Source organism: Callithrix jacchus, chromosome 10, assembly GCF_049354715.1.
Source record: "Callithrix jacchus isolate 240 chromosome 10, calJac240_pri, whole genome shotgun sequence".
Taxonomy (NCBI): Eukaryota; Metazoa; Chordata; class Mammalia; order Primates; family Cebidae; genus Callithrix; species Callithrix jacchus.
Genome location: NC_133511.1, coordinates 92,403,943 through 92,419,556, shown reverse-complemented (window position 1 = coordinate 92,419,556; position 15,614 = coordinate 92,403,943). Strand labels below are relative to the sequence as shown.

The 15,614-nt window shown below is 36.2% G+C and overlaps 1 protein-coding gene and 1 long non-coding RNA gene across 4 annotated transcripts in view; one reads left to right on the top strand and one right to left on the bottom strand.

The window, feature by feature from the left end:
* Positions 1-11,058, top strand: part of LOC103796259 (uncharacterized) — a 181,464-nt gene extending 170,406 nt beyond the window's left edge. Inside the window, exon 4 of the long non-coding RNA XR_623966.5 lies at positions 10,933-11,058. This is a non-coding gene — a long non-coding RNA (uncharacterized LOC103796259). The remainder of the gene's footprint in view (positions 1-10,932) is intronic.
* Positions 1-14,734, bottom strand: part of BBOX1 (gamma-butyrobetaine hydroxylase 1) — an 84,622-nt gene extending 69,888 nt beyond the window's left edge. Inside the window, exons 1-3 of one of the 3 annotated variants that reach the window (XM_002755125.6) lie at positions 14,576-14,734; positions 2,320-2,576; positions 781-895 (exon numbers count right to left, since the gene is read on the bottom strand). In XM_002755125.6, coding sequence (XP_002755171.2) covers positions 781-895; positions 2,320-2,538 — 334 coding nt within the window. In that variant the 5' untranslated portion in view covers positions 2,539-2,576; positions 14,576-14,734. Of the gene's footprint in view, positions 1-780; positions 896-2,319; positions 2,623-14,575 lie in introns of those variants that run through there. The other 2 variants (XM_009007851.5, XM_078340774.1) reach the window with 2 other exon arrangements.
* Between the last annotated feature and the right edge of the window lie 880 nt (positions 14,735-15,614).

The following is a 15,614-nucleotide window of genomic DNA, read 5'->3' as shown; positions in this document are numbered from 1 at the left end:
TAAATCTTCAAAATAGTCAGAGAATGAATTACAAACACCTCTCACCCCTTACCAGTACCTCTGCTTGAATTCTATTACTGTGTATCTCCTAAAATTTATATTTAAAAACATTTCCACCTGTTTTAAGTATTTATTTTATCTCTTTGCTCAGCAGTAAAGTCCTCTTTATCCACTGAATTCATCCTTTGCAGTTTTTCTGAACATTCTTCTGTTCATGGATCCCCTTGAAACCTACATAAATTCTTCATAGACAAATGTAGTTTTGTGTGCACGTGTATGTACATACACACACAGAGAGAAATTCTCCCACACTCACATGCATACTCAGTGCTGTGCATACCATTCATGTACATTGAGCCCATCATTCCATCTGTGAATACCAGGCTAGGAATTCTTGCTTTGTTGATTTGTGTTGTTCTGGCCTTAGACAAAATTGTTATAAATGGCCAGTCCGCCTTTAGTTCATCCTGCTTCTTTGTAGTGAGCACTTACGGAGGAGTGTCTGTGGTGTGCTGTGCCAGGTTTTGCTTTAGATGACAAATATACAAGTGTGCTGGGTATATTTCCTTAACTTCTCTATAGAATGTCTAGAATTACTCTATACTCTTTTTCATCTCTACCCAAATGATCTTTGTTGGTAAAACTTTAAACACGTCACATAATTTACAATACTATTTTAATCAAAGCACAAAGGTTTGAATTTTCTGTGAGCAAATTTCTTAATATAAAATCCTTTACTGTAAGAGTTTAAAAAGACATTGAAGACCTTGGCAAAGTTACCTGGCAAAAACAATTCTCTTTGGAGCTGTGCTCTGGCCTGCTTGGAAAAGCATCTTTTCTTCAGCCAATCAGCCTGGAATTCACTGTAATGCTCATCGGGCCATGTGATGTACACCTTATAACACAGAAAGCAAATTTCACCGATATTAATTTTATTTCAGTTCTCTACTATTGTTCTGTTTCTGAATGCTCTTTAAGATAATCAGAGAATCCAATTATTCTTCCCTTTATTTTTAAGACAGAGCTTAAGCTTAAGCTTTTGGAAAACAAGGAAGCCAAAGTAATACATCTGAGGACCGAGGCCCTTAAATAGCACTCAAAAAATAGAATATGAATAGATCTACAGTTCTTGACCTACATCCTCTAAACCTGGGATCCCCAAACTCTCTGTGACAACTGAAGCTAGTTATCAATTAAGATTCCTGCTAAACACGCCTGTAATCCCAGCACTTTGGGAGGCTGAGGTGAGCAAATCATGAGGTCAAGAGACCGAGAGCATCCTGGCCAACATGACAAAACCCCCCTCTTTACTAAAAATACAAAAATTAGCTGTATGTGGTGGTGGGCACCTGTAGTCCCAGCTACTCAGGAGGCTGAGGCAGGAGAATAGTTGAACCTGGGAGGCAGAGGCACCATACCACTGCATTCCATCCTGGGTGACAGAGCAAGATTCCATCTCAGAAAGAAAAAAAGAATGGGGGGGGGGATGGAGGGAGGGAGGAAGGAGTAATGATGATAAGGAGGACAACAATAAGAAAAATAATACTATTTTGAGTGTTTATAACCAATACTATAGACATAACACATGTAATCTTTATAACTCTAAGAGGAAGGTACTACTATTACTTCATTTTTTTTTAGGTGAGAAATGTAAGAGTAAACATTTCTAAGGTTATCTAGCTAGCAAACAGTGAAATCTGAGAGTAAAGTCCTCAAGTTGGGATGTGGACAAGAGAGTAATAAGAATCCTAGTTAAGTCTGGAAGAGAGAAACATGGAATGGTGGCTGCTTCTGGTTTGTAGTTTTGAGAGCTGTGCTTTTGGGAATACCAGAACAAGCCTAATATCTCTATATACTAATCTGACTAAAAGACATTAGCCAATGACATTTTTTTTTAGTGCTCACTGTATGCCAGGCACTGTTAAACATTTTAACCCATATTATCCCAGTAAATCTTCACATTTCTATGAGCAAGTTCTTTTTGTATTTCTATTTTACAGATGAATAAACTGCCACTCAGAAGCATTGCTTTTATTGTAGACATAGTTTGTGTTTTTAAGGCTGCCACTCATTGAAAGAGTGACAACTAACACTGTGAATTTTATTAAAAATAGTAGTAGTAATAATAATATCTGAAGCTTCCATTTACTGAAGCTTCCATTTATTGAGTATACTTAATTTGCACTAAGTACTATATAAACATGGGTCCATAAATGGTTATATATGTGTGATCAAATAAAAAAGAGTTATCTAAATGATTGTAGACTACCCCATTATATAACTTGAGAAAGCAGGGAGACATCATTTAGAGATAATTACCTTTTCTCTGTCAAATGTCAAGCCTTTAATTCCAATGTTCACATCAAGAGCTTCGACGAGAAGTTTCCGTGCTTTTGCAGAATCCAGGTAGCAATCAGAGCATGGGCAGTTGTCTCGCAGCCATACAGCTGGGTAGAGAGACTCTGCCTCATCATTCCAGAGGATCTGCATCAAACGAGCCCCGTCGAGCACTTCTGCCTTTTGGATGGTACAAGCCATGTTTCTGGTCTTTAGGAGTAAATTCTGTCAGCTCCCTGCTATGACAAATCAGTGTTAACAGGAATCTCAGCAGATAGGATCTACACTGGACCTCTAAGAGTATGAACACTTCAAGTGGACTCTGGCCTCTGCTATTCACTCAGCTGTCAGAGTCTACGGTTTGACTTTCTAACGCTGGGACCTTTGTTCTAGTGAGAGTATTTCACGTACTGTAAACAGAAATGCAGTGACTAAAAACAAAATGAGATATAAGTGCTGAGTCAGGATCCAAATGAAAAGAATTTCTTATTTTTCTCACAGAAAATTTAGATAATAAGTTCAGAACCAATGACATATGCATTTTAATAATTATGTTTACGTAACGGCTCTGGAATTTTTTTTTTTGAGTTTTCCCTTTTGTTAACCAGGCTGGAGTGCAATGGCATGATCTTGGCTAACCACAACCTTCGCCTCCTGGATTCAAGCAATTCTCCTGCCTCGGCCACCTGAGTAGCTGGGACTACAGGCATGCACCACCATGCCCGGCTAATTTTTGTATTTTTAGTAGAGATGGGGTTTCACCATGTTGACCAGGATGGTCTCGATCTCTTGACCTCATGATCCACCTGCCTCGACCTTCCAAAGTGTTGGGATTATAGGCATGAGCCACTGCGCCCAGCCAAGGCTCTGGAATGTTTAAGAGAGAAAAATGTTAAACAAATTGGAAGTGTAACAATCATCTCTGTTCTATTTTAACTGGTGCCCACCTGCACATGGCTTTCGATAAAATGTTTTTATGATCCTAAATTAATAAACTTGTTTTTATGAAGAGAATATTAATGTAACTTATTTACTTAAAGACACTATAATTCAGAATATTGTGCTGTTTCTATTCTGTCATTTACTTTTTTAATTTTACAATACATTTTCTTAATGAAATATAGAAGTCCTTAGGTTCTGCAAGAAATTCGTTTGGTTTGTTCTTTGAGATTTTTTATTTTAATCCATATCAATAGAGTGTGCCTTGTTACTTTATTTTATTCTGAACCTTTATGGAGTACTTGTGTACACCTTCATATTACTTGGGAATATATGACTTACTTTTTATTTTTAAAAAATCCAGCAAATTTAAGGACATGGACTATTTACAGGAGAGGAAATTTAGTGAAACAGAGACATGATGGTATTATGATTGAGCACCTGTATTAATCCTGATTCCATTAGTGACTGCGTATTTGACCTTCAGAAACTATGCCAATGTTCTACACTTTACTTTCTTCATATATTGTTTTCCAGTACTCTAAACTTACATGGATGAAGTAGAACTTACATAGTAAAAGTAGAATTTATATGCAAGAAGTAGAACTTCTTAACATCTTCCATATAATGATCTGCTCATCATTAACAGAAGATGACAGGCGGCAATGGAAACAACACTTCATTGCCTTGAGATGAAGGGAAGGTAGGAATGCATGCATGCGCACACGCGCGCGCGCGCGCACACACACACACACACACACACACACACACACACACGCTCCTTATAAAATTCTTTCCAGGCACTGCAATAGGCACTGGGGGATTTAGTGACAAGTAAGATAAAATTGCTCCCTGTCTTTCTTGAGCTTACAGGAAGAGTTTATGCAACATTAAGATAACTTAAAAGATACTTTACACAATATTAAAGTAAAATACTTCTAGGTGGTTTCACATATGCTTCCTCAAATCATTGGCTTGGATAATTTAATCAAGTTATGGAGCCAGAGTCAAGACAAAAAGGATTGCTTTCTCCCTTTAGCTTCAAATATAGAGTAATCCATTGATTGCATGGAAGAAATACAATTAATTGGCTCTCATGCTTATTTCTGCTTCAGCACTATCATCTTTTCTTTCTTAAAAATTTGTATAGTTATAGGAGAACATTATTACTTAAAAATCATAAAAAATTATAATGTACTTTCAAACCTGGAAGTTTAGCTCATATGTCTGAGTGAGGAGCTTTATTTAAGTCCTAACATCAGATTCTCTGTGGAATAGGTAGGGCATTTGAATTCCCTGACAAGAGAAAGTGTTAGCTGGCAAGTTTTCTCACATACCTTGTTTCAAAAGACAAAGATGTTTCCAGTGACTCTGGAATAATATAACTAGATCCTTAAATAACACTAAAAAAAGAAACGTAGTACATTTTAATCTATGTCAGGGGATGGCAAATATGTTCTGTAAAATGCCAGATCACACATCTTTTAGGCTTTGCAGTTTATGTACAGTCCCTGCTGCATATTTCTGTTTTTATTTTTTTTAAACCCAATAAATATGTATCAACTATCCTTAGTTCATGGTGTGCACAAAAACAATGTCGGCCACATATTCCCCCAGGCAGTAGTTTGCTTATTCTTGATCAAGTTATCTAAGTTTATGCTCATTATGATGGAATACAATTATGTGAAGTGCAGAAAATGGTTCTCTCTCCACTTGTCATTTGTAAAGTTAAACTTATTCAAATATATAATAAGTATCTTCTCTGTGCATGCTGCACTAGAAGGTATGAAGATGACTTTGAAGTTCCAGACAGTAAGGAAAAGATGATTATGAAAATCAACAAATAATAAGGCCAACATTGCTGAATGCATATTGGTTTCACCTTCTTTTCCTTCCTCACTAGTACAACATATTGTGACTAGTAAACAGATATTTTGTCAGCTTTCTTTATGGCTAAGATGCGTGTATGATATAATTATGACCAATGAAATATATTTGGAAGTTGCTGTGTAGGAATTTTTTTTTTTTTTTTTTACAGAGTTTCACTCTGTCACCAGACACTAGGCTGGAGTGCAGTGGTACAATCTTGGCTCACTGCAACTTCCACTTCACAGGTTCAAGCAATTCTCCTGCCTCAGCCTCCCGAGTAGCTGGGACTACAGGCATGTGCCACCATAGGAAAAATTTTTAAAAGGTGATAAGACTTGGCTGCCACATGCTGTTTTTGCTATTTTTTTCCCCACTTCCTCTCTGTAATGTGAATGTAGTATTGGGGGTGAAGCAGTAATTTGCAACCATGAGGCAAGAAGCGGAAGTATAAAATCTGAAAAAGTCAGGGTTCCCCATGACTCTGTGAAACATTTTACCAGCAAGAGATGGTCATGTCTGGACTTCTTTTTTATATGATAAAAATAAATTTCTTACTTATTTAAACCTTTATTTGCCAGCTCATCTGGATACAGATAGGTTGGATTTAAGGAAGATTTGAGGGCTGGGCGTGGTGGTTCAAGCATGTAATCCCAGCATTTTGGGAGGCCGAGGCGGGTGGATCATGAGATTGAGACCATCCTGGCCAACATGGTGAAACCACGTCTCATTTTAATTTTGTAAAAATACAAAAATTAGCCGAGCGTGGTGGTGTGCGCTTGTAGTCCCAGCTACTCGGGAGGCTGAGGCAGGAGAATCACTTGAACCTGGGAGGCAGAGGTGGTAGTGAGTCTAGGTTGCGGCACTGCACTCCAGCATGGCGACAGAGTGAGACTTCATTTCAAACCAAACCAAACCAAACCAAAAAAAGATTTGTGAAAGGTCCCTCCACATCTAGGGTGCAGGCTGAGCAAAAAACAAGGATCTGAAAGTATGGTGTTTGAGCAGTAGAAAACATGTTGTTCGGCTGGAACAAAAGGCTATAAGGGGAAATGGTGTTTGAGAGACATTAAAAGGCATGTTGATACCAGATTGTGAAGCACCATGCATAGCAAATTAAGGAGTTTGCGCTTCATTCTGTTATGAATGGGATTTTTTTTTCTTCAGGTAGCAGATTTGAAAATGAAGGTGATGGCAGTGTGTGTATGGTATACTGAAAACAGGTAAAAGGGCTAGAATCAGACAATTGTTTTGAGCTTTTGTAATAATTTAGTCTAGAAGAAATGAGAACTGTGGGAGTAAAAGCATATATGGGAGGATACATGTAAGCAATGTTCCAAGGACGTATTTTAAATTGTCTGTACTTTATGTCCTCATAAAATGTTTTATCATTTTCTTTGCTATTGTATGAAATATCATTTTATGAGAGACAATGACTTTGTCATCAAACTGATACCAGGGGAAAACCTGAAAAACTCCTGTGAATTTTCAGTTTTCACAAATATGTGAAACTTAAGTAACACACTCCTGAACACGAAAAAAAAAGAGAGAAATTAAAAATATCTTGAGACAAAAATAGCATATAATAAATGTATGAGATGCAGTAAAAGTAGTTCAAAGAGGGAAGTTTATTATGATAAATGCCTATATAAGAAATAAAAAAAAAATCTTAAATAAACAACCTAACTTTATACCTCAAGGAACTAGAAAAAAGGAATACACTAAGCCCTAAGTTAGCAGAAGGAAGGAAATAATAAAGATCAGAGCAGAAGTAAATGAAATTGAGACAAGAAAAAATGAAACTAAAACTGTTTTGAAAGGTAGAATTGACAAACCATTAGCTAACTGCAGAAAAAAAGAGAGAAAAGTTTTGATTTTCATTTCAAAATCAGAAATGAAAAAGAAAACATGACAGCTGATACCACAGAAATCTAAAAGCTTATAAGAGACTACTATGAACAGTTATATGTCAATAATTGAATAATCTAGAAGAAATGAATTCATTACTAGAAATGTACAACCTACCAGGACTGAATCATGAATAGAAAATCTGAACAGAACAATTAAGTATGAAGATTAAGTCATTAATCAAAATCCTTCCATCCATGGAAACACCAGGACCTGATGGCTTCACTGGAGAATTCTACCAAACATTAAAGAAGAATTAACACAAGTTCTTCTCAAACTTTCCCCAAAAATTGAAGGAGAGGGGTAATACTTCCAAACTCATTTTATGAGGCCAGCACTGCCCTCAAACCAAAGCCAGACTGGAACACTGAAAGAATAGGATATTATAGACCAATATTCCTGGTGAACAGATGCAAAATCTTATATAAAATCTAGCAAAATGAATTCAACAGTACATTAAAAGGATCATACAGCATGATCAAGTGGGATTTATCTCTGGGATGCAAAGATTGTACACACACAAATTGGTAAATAAGACAACACATTAGCAGGATGCAGGATAAAAATTAGGTGATCATTTCAACAGATGCAGAAGCAGCATTTGATAAAATTCAATATCCTTTTATGGTAATAATTATCAACAAAGATGGATAGAAAGAATGTACCTCAACATAATAAATGCTACATATGTCAAGCCCACAGCTAATATCATATTCAATAATGAAAAGTTGAAAGCTTTTCCTCTAAGATTGGGAACAAGACAAAGATATTCAGTCTCACCACTTCTAATAACATAGTACTGGGAATCCTAGCCAGAGCAATTAGTCAAGAAGAAATAAAAAGCTTCCAAATCTTAAAGGAAGAAGTAAAATTGTCCTAGTTTTCTGAAGACGTGATCTCATACACAGAAAATCCTAAAGACTGCAGAAAAAACTTTTAGAACTAATAAATATAGTAAAGTTACAGAATACAAAACCAACATATAAATATCCATAGCATTTCTATGTAATAACAACTAACATTCTGAAAAAGGTATCAATAAAACAATTCCGTTTCAAGGCTGATTAAAAACACGTAGGATTATATTTAACCAAGGAAGCAAAATATCTATACACTGAAAACTATAAGATGATGGCAAAAAAAAAAATTCAATGAGAAACAAATAAATGGAACAGTACTCTGTGTTCTTGGATTTGAATAATTATTATTGGTAAAATATCCATGCTACCAAAGTCATCTACAGATTTGGTACAATTGCTATCAAAACTCCAATGACACTTATCAAATAAATAAAAAAACACACTCTAAAATATGTATAGAACCACAAAAACTCTGAGTGACCAAAGCAGTTTTGAGAAGGAAAAACAAAGTTGGAGGGATCACATTATCTGATCCCAAAATATCCTACAAGACTATAGTAATCAAAACAGCATGGTGTTGGAATAAAATTATACCTATAAATTAATGGAAAAGAATAGTCAGCCTAGAAATAAATTCATGGATTTAAGGTCAATTAATCTTTAACAAAGATCCCAAGAACACTCTATGGGGAAAAAGCGGTCTCTTCAACAAATGGCAGTGTGTTATTAAATATCCAGAAGAAGTATAAAATTGGACCCTCATCTCACATTGTACATAAAAATCAACTCAAAATGGATTACAGACTTAAATATGAAATCTGAAACTTTAAAATGACTAGAAGAAAACATATGGGAACACTCCAACATTTGATTAGGCACAGATTTTTTTTGGATGTGAACCCAAAAGAACAGGCAACAAAAGCAAAAATAAACAAATGAGATGGCATCAAATTAAATCCCTGCACAGCAAAGGAAATAATAAAGAGAGTGAGGAAACATCCTAAAAAATGAGAGAAAATATTTGTAAACTGTACCTCTGAGAGCCATCTATGTTTTTACTTATTTTAATCAAGTAAGTGAAGCAATCATCCTATATCATTCTATATGCCAAAGTCACTTTCAAATGGAGCCATGTTGACTCTTCTGTAAGCCACAGCAGGGCCAATACATCTGATAAGGGATTAATCTCCAAAATATATAAGGAATTCGAACAACTCAATAGCAAGAAAACAAACTACCCAATTTAAAATGTACAGCTGGGTGTAATGGTGCATGCCTGTAATCCCAACTATTCGAGAGGCTGAAGTAGGAGGATTGCTTGAACTCAGGAGTTTGAGGCCAAGCTGGGCAACATAGGTTTTACCCCTAAAACAATAAAAAATTAAGAAATTTTAAAAATGAGCAAAGAAATAGAATAGACATTTCTCTAAAGAAGACATATACATGGCCAGTAGGTATATAAAAATGCTATCAATCATCATCAGGTAAATGAAAACCAAAACCACCCCATGAGATATCATCTCACACCTGTAAGAATGACTGTTATCAAAAAGACAAAAGTATTGGTGAGGATATGGAGAAAAGAAAACCCTTGTACACTGTTAGTGGGAATGTTAATTATTTCAGCCATTATAGAAAACTTTATAGAGATTCTCCCCGAAATAATACATGGAACTACCATTCCAGCAGTATCATTACTGGCCATATGGGCAAAGAAAGTGAAATGAGGTATGTCAATGAGGTATTTGTATTCCCATGTTCATTACAGCATTATTAAGAATAGCCAGAACATGGAATTAACTTGTGTCCCTTGATAGATGAGTGATTAAAAAATGTTATACATATCTAAACCAATATCTATCATCTGTCCATCTACACACACACACACACACACACACACACTCACACACTCACACATGCACCAGAATATTATTCAGCCTCAAAAACAGAAGGAACATTCTGTCATTTGTGATAGCAGAGATGAACCTGAAAGGCATTATGCTAAGTGAAATAAGTAAGGCACAGAGAGGCAAGTGCAATATGATCTCACTTATATGTGGAGTCTAAAAATCCTGAACTGATGAGTAGAACAGGGGGTGCCAGGGCCTGTGAGGTGGGAGAAATGGGGATATGTTGGTCAAAGGATAGAACTTCTTCAGGATAAATAAGTCCTGGAGATCCAATGTACAACATACTGACTGTAGTTAGTAATACTGTCTTCTTTGCTCAAAATTTGCTCAGAGTAGATGTTCTCACCCTTCCAACACACAATGATAACTATGTAAAGTTATGAATATATTAATTAGTTTGTGGTAATTATTGCACAATGTATACATAAGCATTGATAATTATGCTTACAATGTTTATTTGCCAATTTACCTGAATAAAACAGGAATAATAATAAAGATTAATAGTTTTAATTGTATGTACAATAAGATTACAATAGTAGTAATAGTAGTAGAAGTAGCAGTAGTAGTAAAAGTAGTAATAGTTTACATTTATCGAATTCTTTCTTTATGCCATTCACTAAGTTCTTTATATGTAATCACTCATTGAATCCTCATTTCAAGCCAAAGAAAAAATTACCCAAATAAACAGAAGTAGAAAGAGGTTGGAAATACCAGCACACAGATGATTTATCTTAAGTTATTGTAGGAATAAGACCATTTAAAAATTATTCCTGTTTATTTTTATGAAGCTCTTTGTGTGCTGATTATATATATATATTAAACTCAATGCATTTAAAAATATATTAATTAATGTGTTTGAACATTTTTTGGCTAAAAAAGTTTTATACAACTTGAAATATGAAATACTACTACTCAATGAATACTCAGTCCTAAGGGTGCATTTTCTATTATGAGGAACATGGCTTTTCTGCTTAAAGATAGTGTTGTACCCATGTCACACCAACTATTGAAGTGATCATTCCTACAGACATCTGTACCAACAAACATTAAGTATATTTCAGACTGCTGTTTTGAGCTTTCCATCTTTTTTTTCTTTTTCTTCATTTACCTAGGTTTGAACGAGAGAGGAAGAAGCACATTTCCAGTCATTGGGGGAACCTGAGGTCATTCTCTCCAACCCATTTTGCCAAATGGATATCCTGAGGAAGGTGTTCCAAGAGAGGTAATGTCAGGATAGTCTGTGTCTGGAGGCTGCCCAAGGCACATGGGAGAGTGCGGAAGAACTGGAAAGACTTGGGTGTTGCCGATGTTAAGTTATTTAGGTATCTCTGTAGAAACTCGGTGGGTCATTCCTTGTCTTCACAAACTTGGTGGGTCATTCCTTCTCTTCACAATTCCTTTCTTAGATTTATGATAAATGTGAAAGGTAATCCAAACAAAAGTAGGGCAAAATGGGAAAATAAATTCCCATTTTAACTTTTTCTGGATTATTTCAAGCTCTACTGGGGCAAATGTGATGAAAATTTTAAAAAATATATAAAACATTGCAGATCATCAGTATTTAAAAGCAAATGCTTTCTGAAAATTATAGTTTGTATGATAATATGATTTGTTGAAATCTGTTTTTTTAATTTAATAAATTTGGCTTGTTAGAATTGAGCTCAGCTGAAGTACCATGACAATTTACTTAGATGATAAGCTACTGTTTCCTCTGAAGAAAAGAAAAATGTAGATATTCCAGCTGTATAAGATAAATTTTTGTCAGTGGGATTTCTTTGACAAATTAAAGAACACCTATAAGATAATTTTTTTTATCTTACACTTAATTATGATTTTTATTCTTATAATTTAGTTTATGAAATATCAGATTGATTTTGCTGGGAAGGAGTAGTTTTGCCTGTTCTGAAAAACAGCCCTTGGATTTTTGGCATATTCTTATCTGATGGGATAGGTTTCTTTTATTTCATATCAATACATGTGTGTAGTGTGTGTGTGTGTGTGTGTGTGTGTGTGTGTATAGTGTCTTTCCTTTCTAATTCATTCACCTACCATATTTTTTCTCTTCAGAGTAAAAGAAGTTTGTCTGGGGCTTTTGTTGGGTACAACTAGATTGCTTGTTTTGAAATTATTCTTCTTTAGTGATGGGTGTGGGTTTTCTCCTTTGTTTTCTTTTTCTTAATATTACAAATTCACATTTGTCTCCTGATTCTTCAGCACTGTTTGGAAAATCAAGGAAGTAGCTCTGGAATTTATTTTATTCATTGATCTTAGAAATTAAGGTAACTTAGAACTAGGGCTTTTAGAAACAGAATGAAACAGCCTGTGCTCTTATTGGGTCACAGGGCCCTCAGGAGACATGCAGGGAAAATGGAAGCTCAGAGATGCTGGGTGTGATTTTTCTGAGCTCACACTGCTGTTTAGTGAGAGATATTGCCCGAAAGCTGCATTTGCCAGCCAAGTGTATATGTATGAGGTGACACTTGTCAAGTTTTCATAAAAAAGAATGCAAAAATTCTTCAAACATTAATTACTACTAATTTCAATCATAGGTTTTAGAGGGAATTCACAGAAAGTGAATGCAGAAACTTTATAGTTACTATACATAAAACTAAAATTGTAGTAGATTAATGTGTAACTGAGAAGGCTGATTCATCTACTAAATTACTTATCCCTTAGAATAAAAGCCTGTTATTTCTTGAGTGTTTTTAGTAAATGGAAAACTAGACCAGCATAGACCTATGTTAGTAAATGTCTGTATCTGTTAATTTTTATCTTCTCTTCCTCAGGGTAAGCCATCAAACCTGCTAGTATATAGCAGTATGCACTAATATGTTTGACTTCCTGCCTCTATGTAGTAGGATTTAAAAAAAGATCAAAATAAAAGAAACTTGCAAATTGTATGGATGTCTAAGTGCAAGGTGTATGTCAAACCATTTATATGGCAATTAAGTTCTAGTTACTCAGCTGATACTTTCTATACATTATCTTAATCCTCTAGAAAACCCTCTAAGACCAGTGCTATCACTTCCATTATACAGATGACCTTGAGCCTGGATAGGGGAAGTAACAGATGTGAATGCAAAGGAAATAGGAATTTTGACATACCACCCCATCATGGAAAATTTATGGATGAATAATTTTCTAAGCAATGTGTTCAATTTACAAAAAAATGTACTATTAAAATTGGTAGCTAAATCTCAAGATTGTTGGGTGTTAGCTAACCTCACCATCTGACATTTCGGCTTTAGAGAGAGGACAAGAAGTTTTGTAGACATTACACCATGGAGGCTTAACTATATTGTTGTTATTTTATATTTCAACCTTTAAAGAATAAAATCAATTAATTTTTACGTGGTAAGGTGGAGGTTGACTAGACAATATTTGTACTGCCTGCACTTTAACATCACTTGAATACATACATATTCTACTCAAGATACCTGCTATCCAAAGCCCTTCAACTTGAAGTCTTTTTAAAATTGTAAAATGGTTATTATTATTACTTTTAAACTTGGTTTAATAAGTGACTGAGATACTTAACAATTTGTGAATATATTCTCATGTGAATAATGAATTCTATAAAGCAATTAGAGGCCAGGTACAGTGGCCTGTAATCCCAGAACTTTGGGAGGCCAGAGCAGAAGGAATGTTTGAGGCCAGGAGTTTGAGACTGGTTGGGAAACATAGTGAGACCCCCTATCTACCAAAAAAAATTAGGCAGGCATGGTGGTGCATACCTGTACTCTGAGTTACTTGGGAGGTTAAGACAGGAGGATCATTTGAACCCAGGGGTTCGAGGTTACAGTGAGCTACACTGCATTCCAGCCTAGATGACAGAGCAACAATAACAACAAAATAACAACAAAACAACAGCAATAACGACAAAAACAATGCCATTAGAAAAACCAGTCCATTCTCTAAAGTAGGTTTACAAGTTTGGCTATCTTGCTTAAAGCATTAAATTTCATGCAAACACTTCATTTGTAAATTATACTAAGGGAAACTTTAGATTCACTTCAGTGGAATCACCATGTTCTGACTGGAGCTCAAATTATCATGGCTTTGTTTTCTGATGTCATACAAAGTACTGGGTTTAGACTTCAGGAAAATTTCTAAATTATTTGAACTAGAACATATGTTCATTATGTGAAACCTTACGTTTTTAATCAAATCCATACCTGTAATATACCTTCTTGAGCTTCACGAAGGGAACAAAACAATTGAAAATGTGCCCAGTGATTTTAATTGGTCTGTATTTTAAAGAGGCATGTTATAGTCAGCTTTTTGAGCTTAACAAAGGGCCAGGGTATCATAGGCAGTTACCATTCTTGGGATGAGTTGTGGATTATTCAGGGGACATTTTGAAAATTCATCCAGAACCCTCCTTCGCCCATCCCCAGTCTCTTTCTAGATAACATTCTCTCTGTCTCCTCTGTATACTTTCTGGATTAGTTTAGGGATTGTAAAGTAATTTGACTATCAGACTAAACCAAACATAATTGGGAGAGAGAAGCTGCCAAGAAGCAATCAGATTCACTGCATTCCAAAAGCAAGCCTATTCCAAATGCCTGATGGACCATCCCCAGCACAGTCCACATGGCTGTTAACTACATGTGACTGGAGTTCTAATTGGATGCTCCCTACCACCTCAGTACACAGACTTCAATTCACAAACCCTTCCAATAGGAGAAAAGGAAGTTGAGCTCAATCATACCTGTTCTCAGATATGCTTCACACATCAAACCACACAAAACTCACCAAGTAAAGAAACTGTCAGCTTTGGTCCGTGGGTCCTTTGGAGAGAGAGCCTGTCACATCCCAGGATTGATCTGCCCCCAGTTTCCAGTCTGATGTGGTACTTTTTCTTGGAAGCCTTTTTGCTCCTGGCAGTTTCACTGTGGCCCTGCCCCCAGACACAGCTGAGGTTTGCAAATAAGGACGGATGTCTCAATCTGAAGGTGTAGCAACTACTGAAGGGAGCTTGGAGGTTTTTTTGTCATTGTTTTTTGTGCTGTTTGTTGTTGTTGTTGCTGCTGCTGTTTTAAAGAAAAGAGCCTTTATGGCCTGGAGGGAAAGGAGTTACTGAGAAAAAATATTAAGACTACTGCTGGTTCCCAAAACCACAAAACCCCAGGACTCAATGCAAAGCATTGCTTCAGTTTAGAATCTTTCTTGTTAGAAGGAAAAGCAGTTCTCACCTGTCTTATCTTCTATTTCTGGACCAGCAGTGGCAATATTAGCAAGTGAACAAGCAGTTCACTTCTTTCCCACCTGTTCAGTATGACAACTTGTTTATTGCACAACTCACTTAGGGCAGAGGCATTGAGATGTGCATTTAACAGGGAGGAGCTACCAGCTCTCACCCCAGCGGAAGTGAAGTGGTAGCTACTTGTCAACAGGGTATTACAATATGAGCCTCTTTAAAGGGAGTTTGAATAGTTATAAGGAACTGGTAGAAGGACTGGGATTGGTTCCCTAAGCCTGATGCCCTCCTTTCCCTGCAGTTTCAGCTAGAATACACAGTAGTTTCCAGAGAGCTTGGGGCTTTTTTGAAGGTACCTGGTTGCCCAGTGATTTGACTCACAGCACACAGCCCTTAGGGCAACAAAAGGGAAAGGCCAGAGTAGGCAGCATACCAGGATTCAGAGCCTGACTGCCACATATACGCTTGGAGAGAGCCCAGTTCAGAGGGAGGGCTTGTTGGACTGGTCTCAGGTCCTAGGTCTTAACAGTCTAGATTACATTAAAAGAAAGTCTGCAGGTGGAAACTAAGGTCCAGGAGAGAGATGAATGAGTC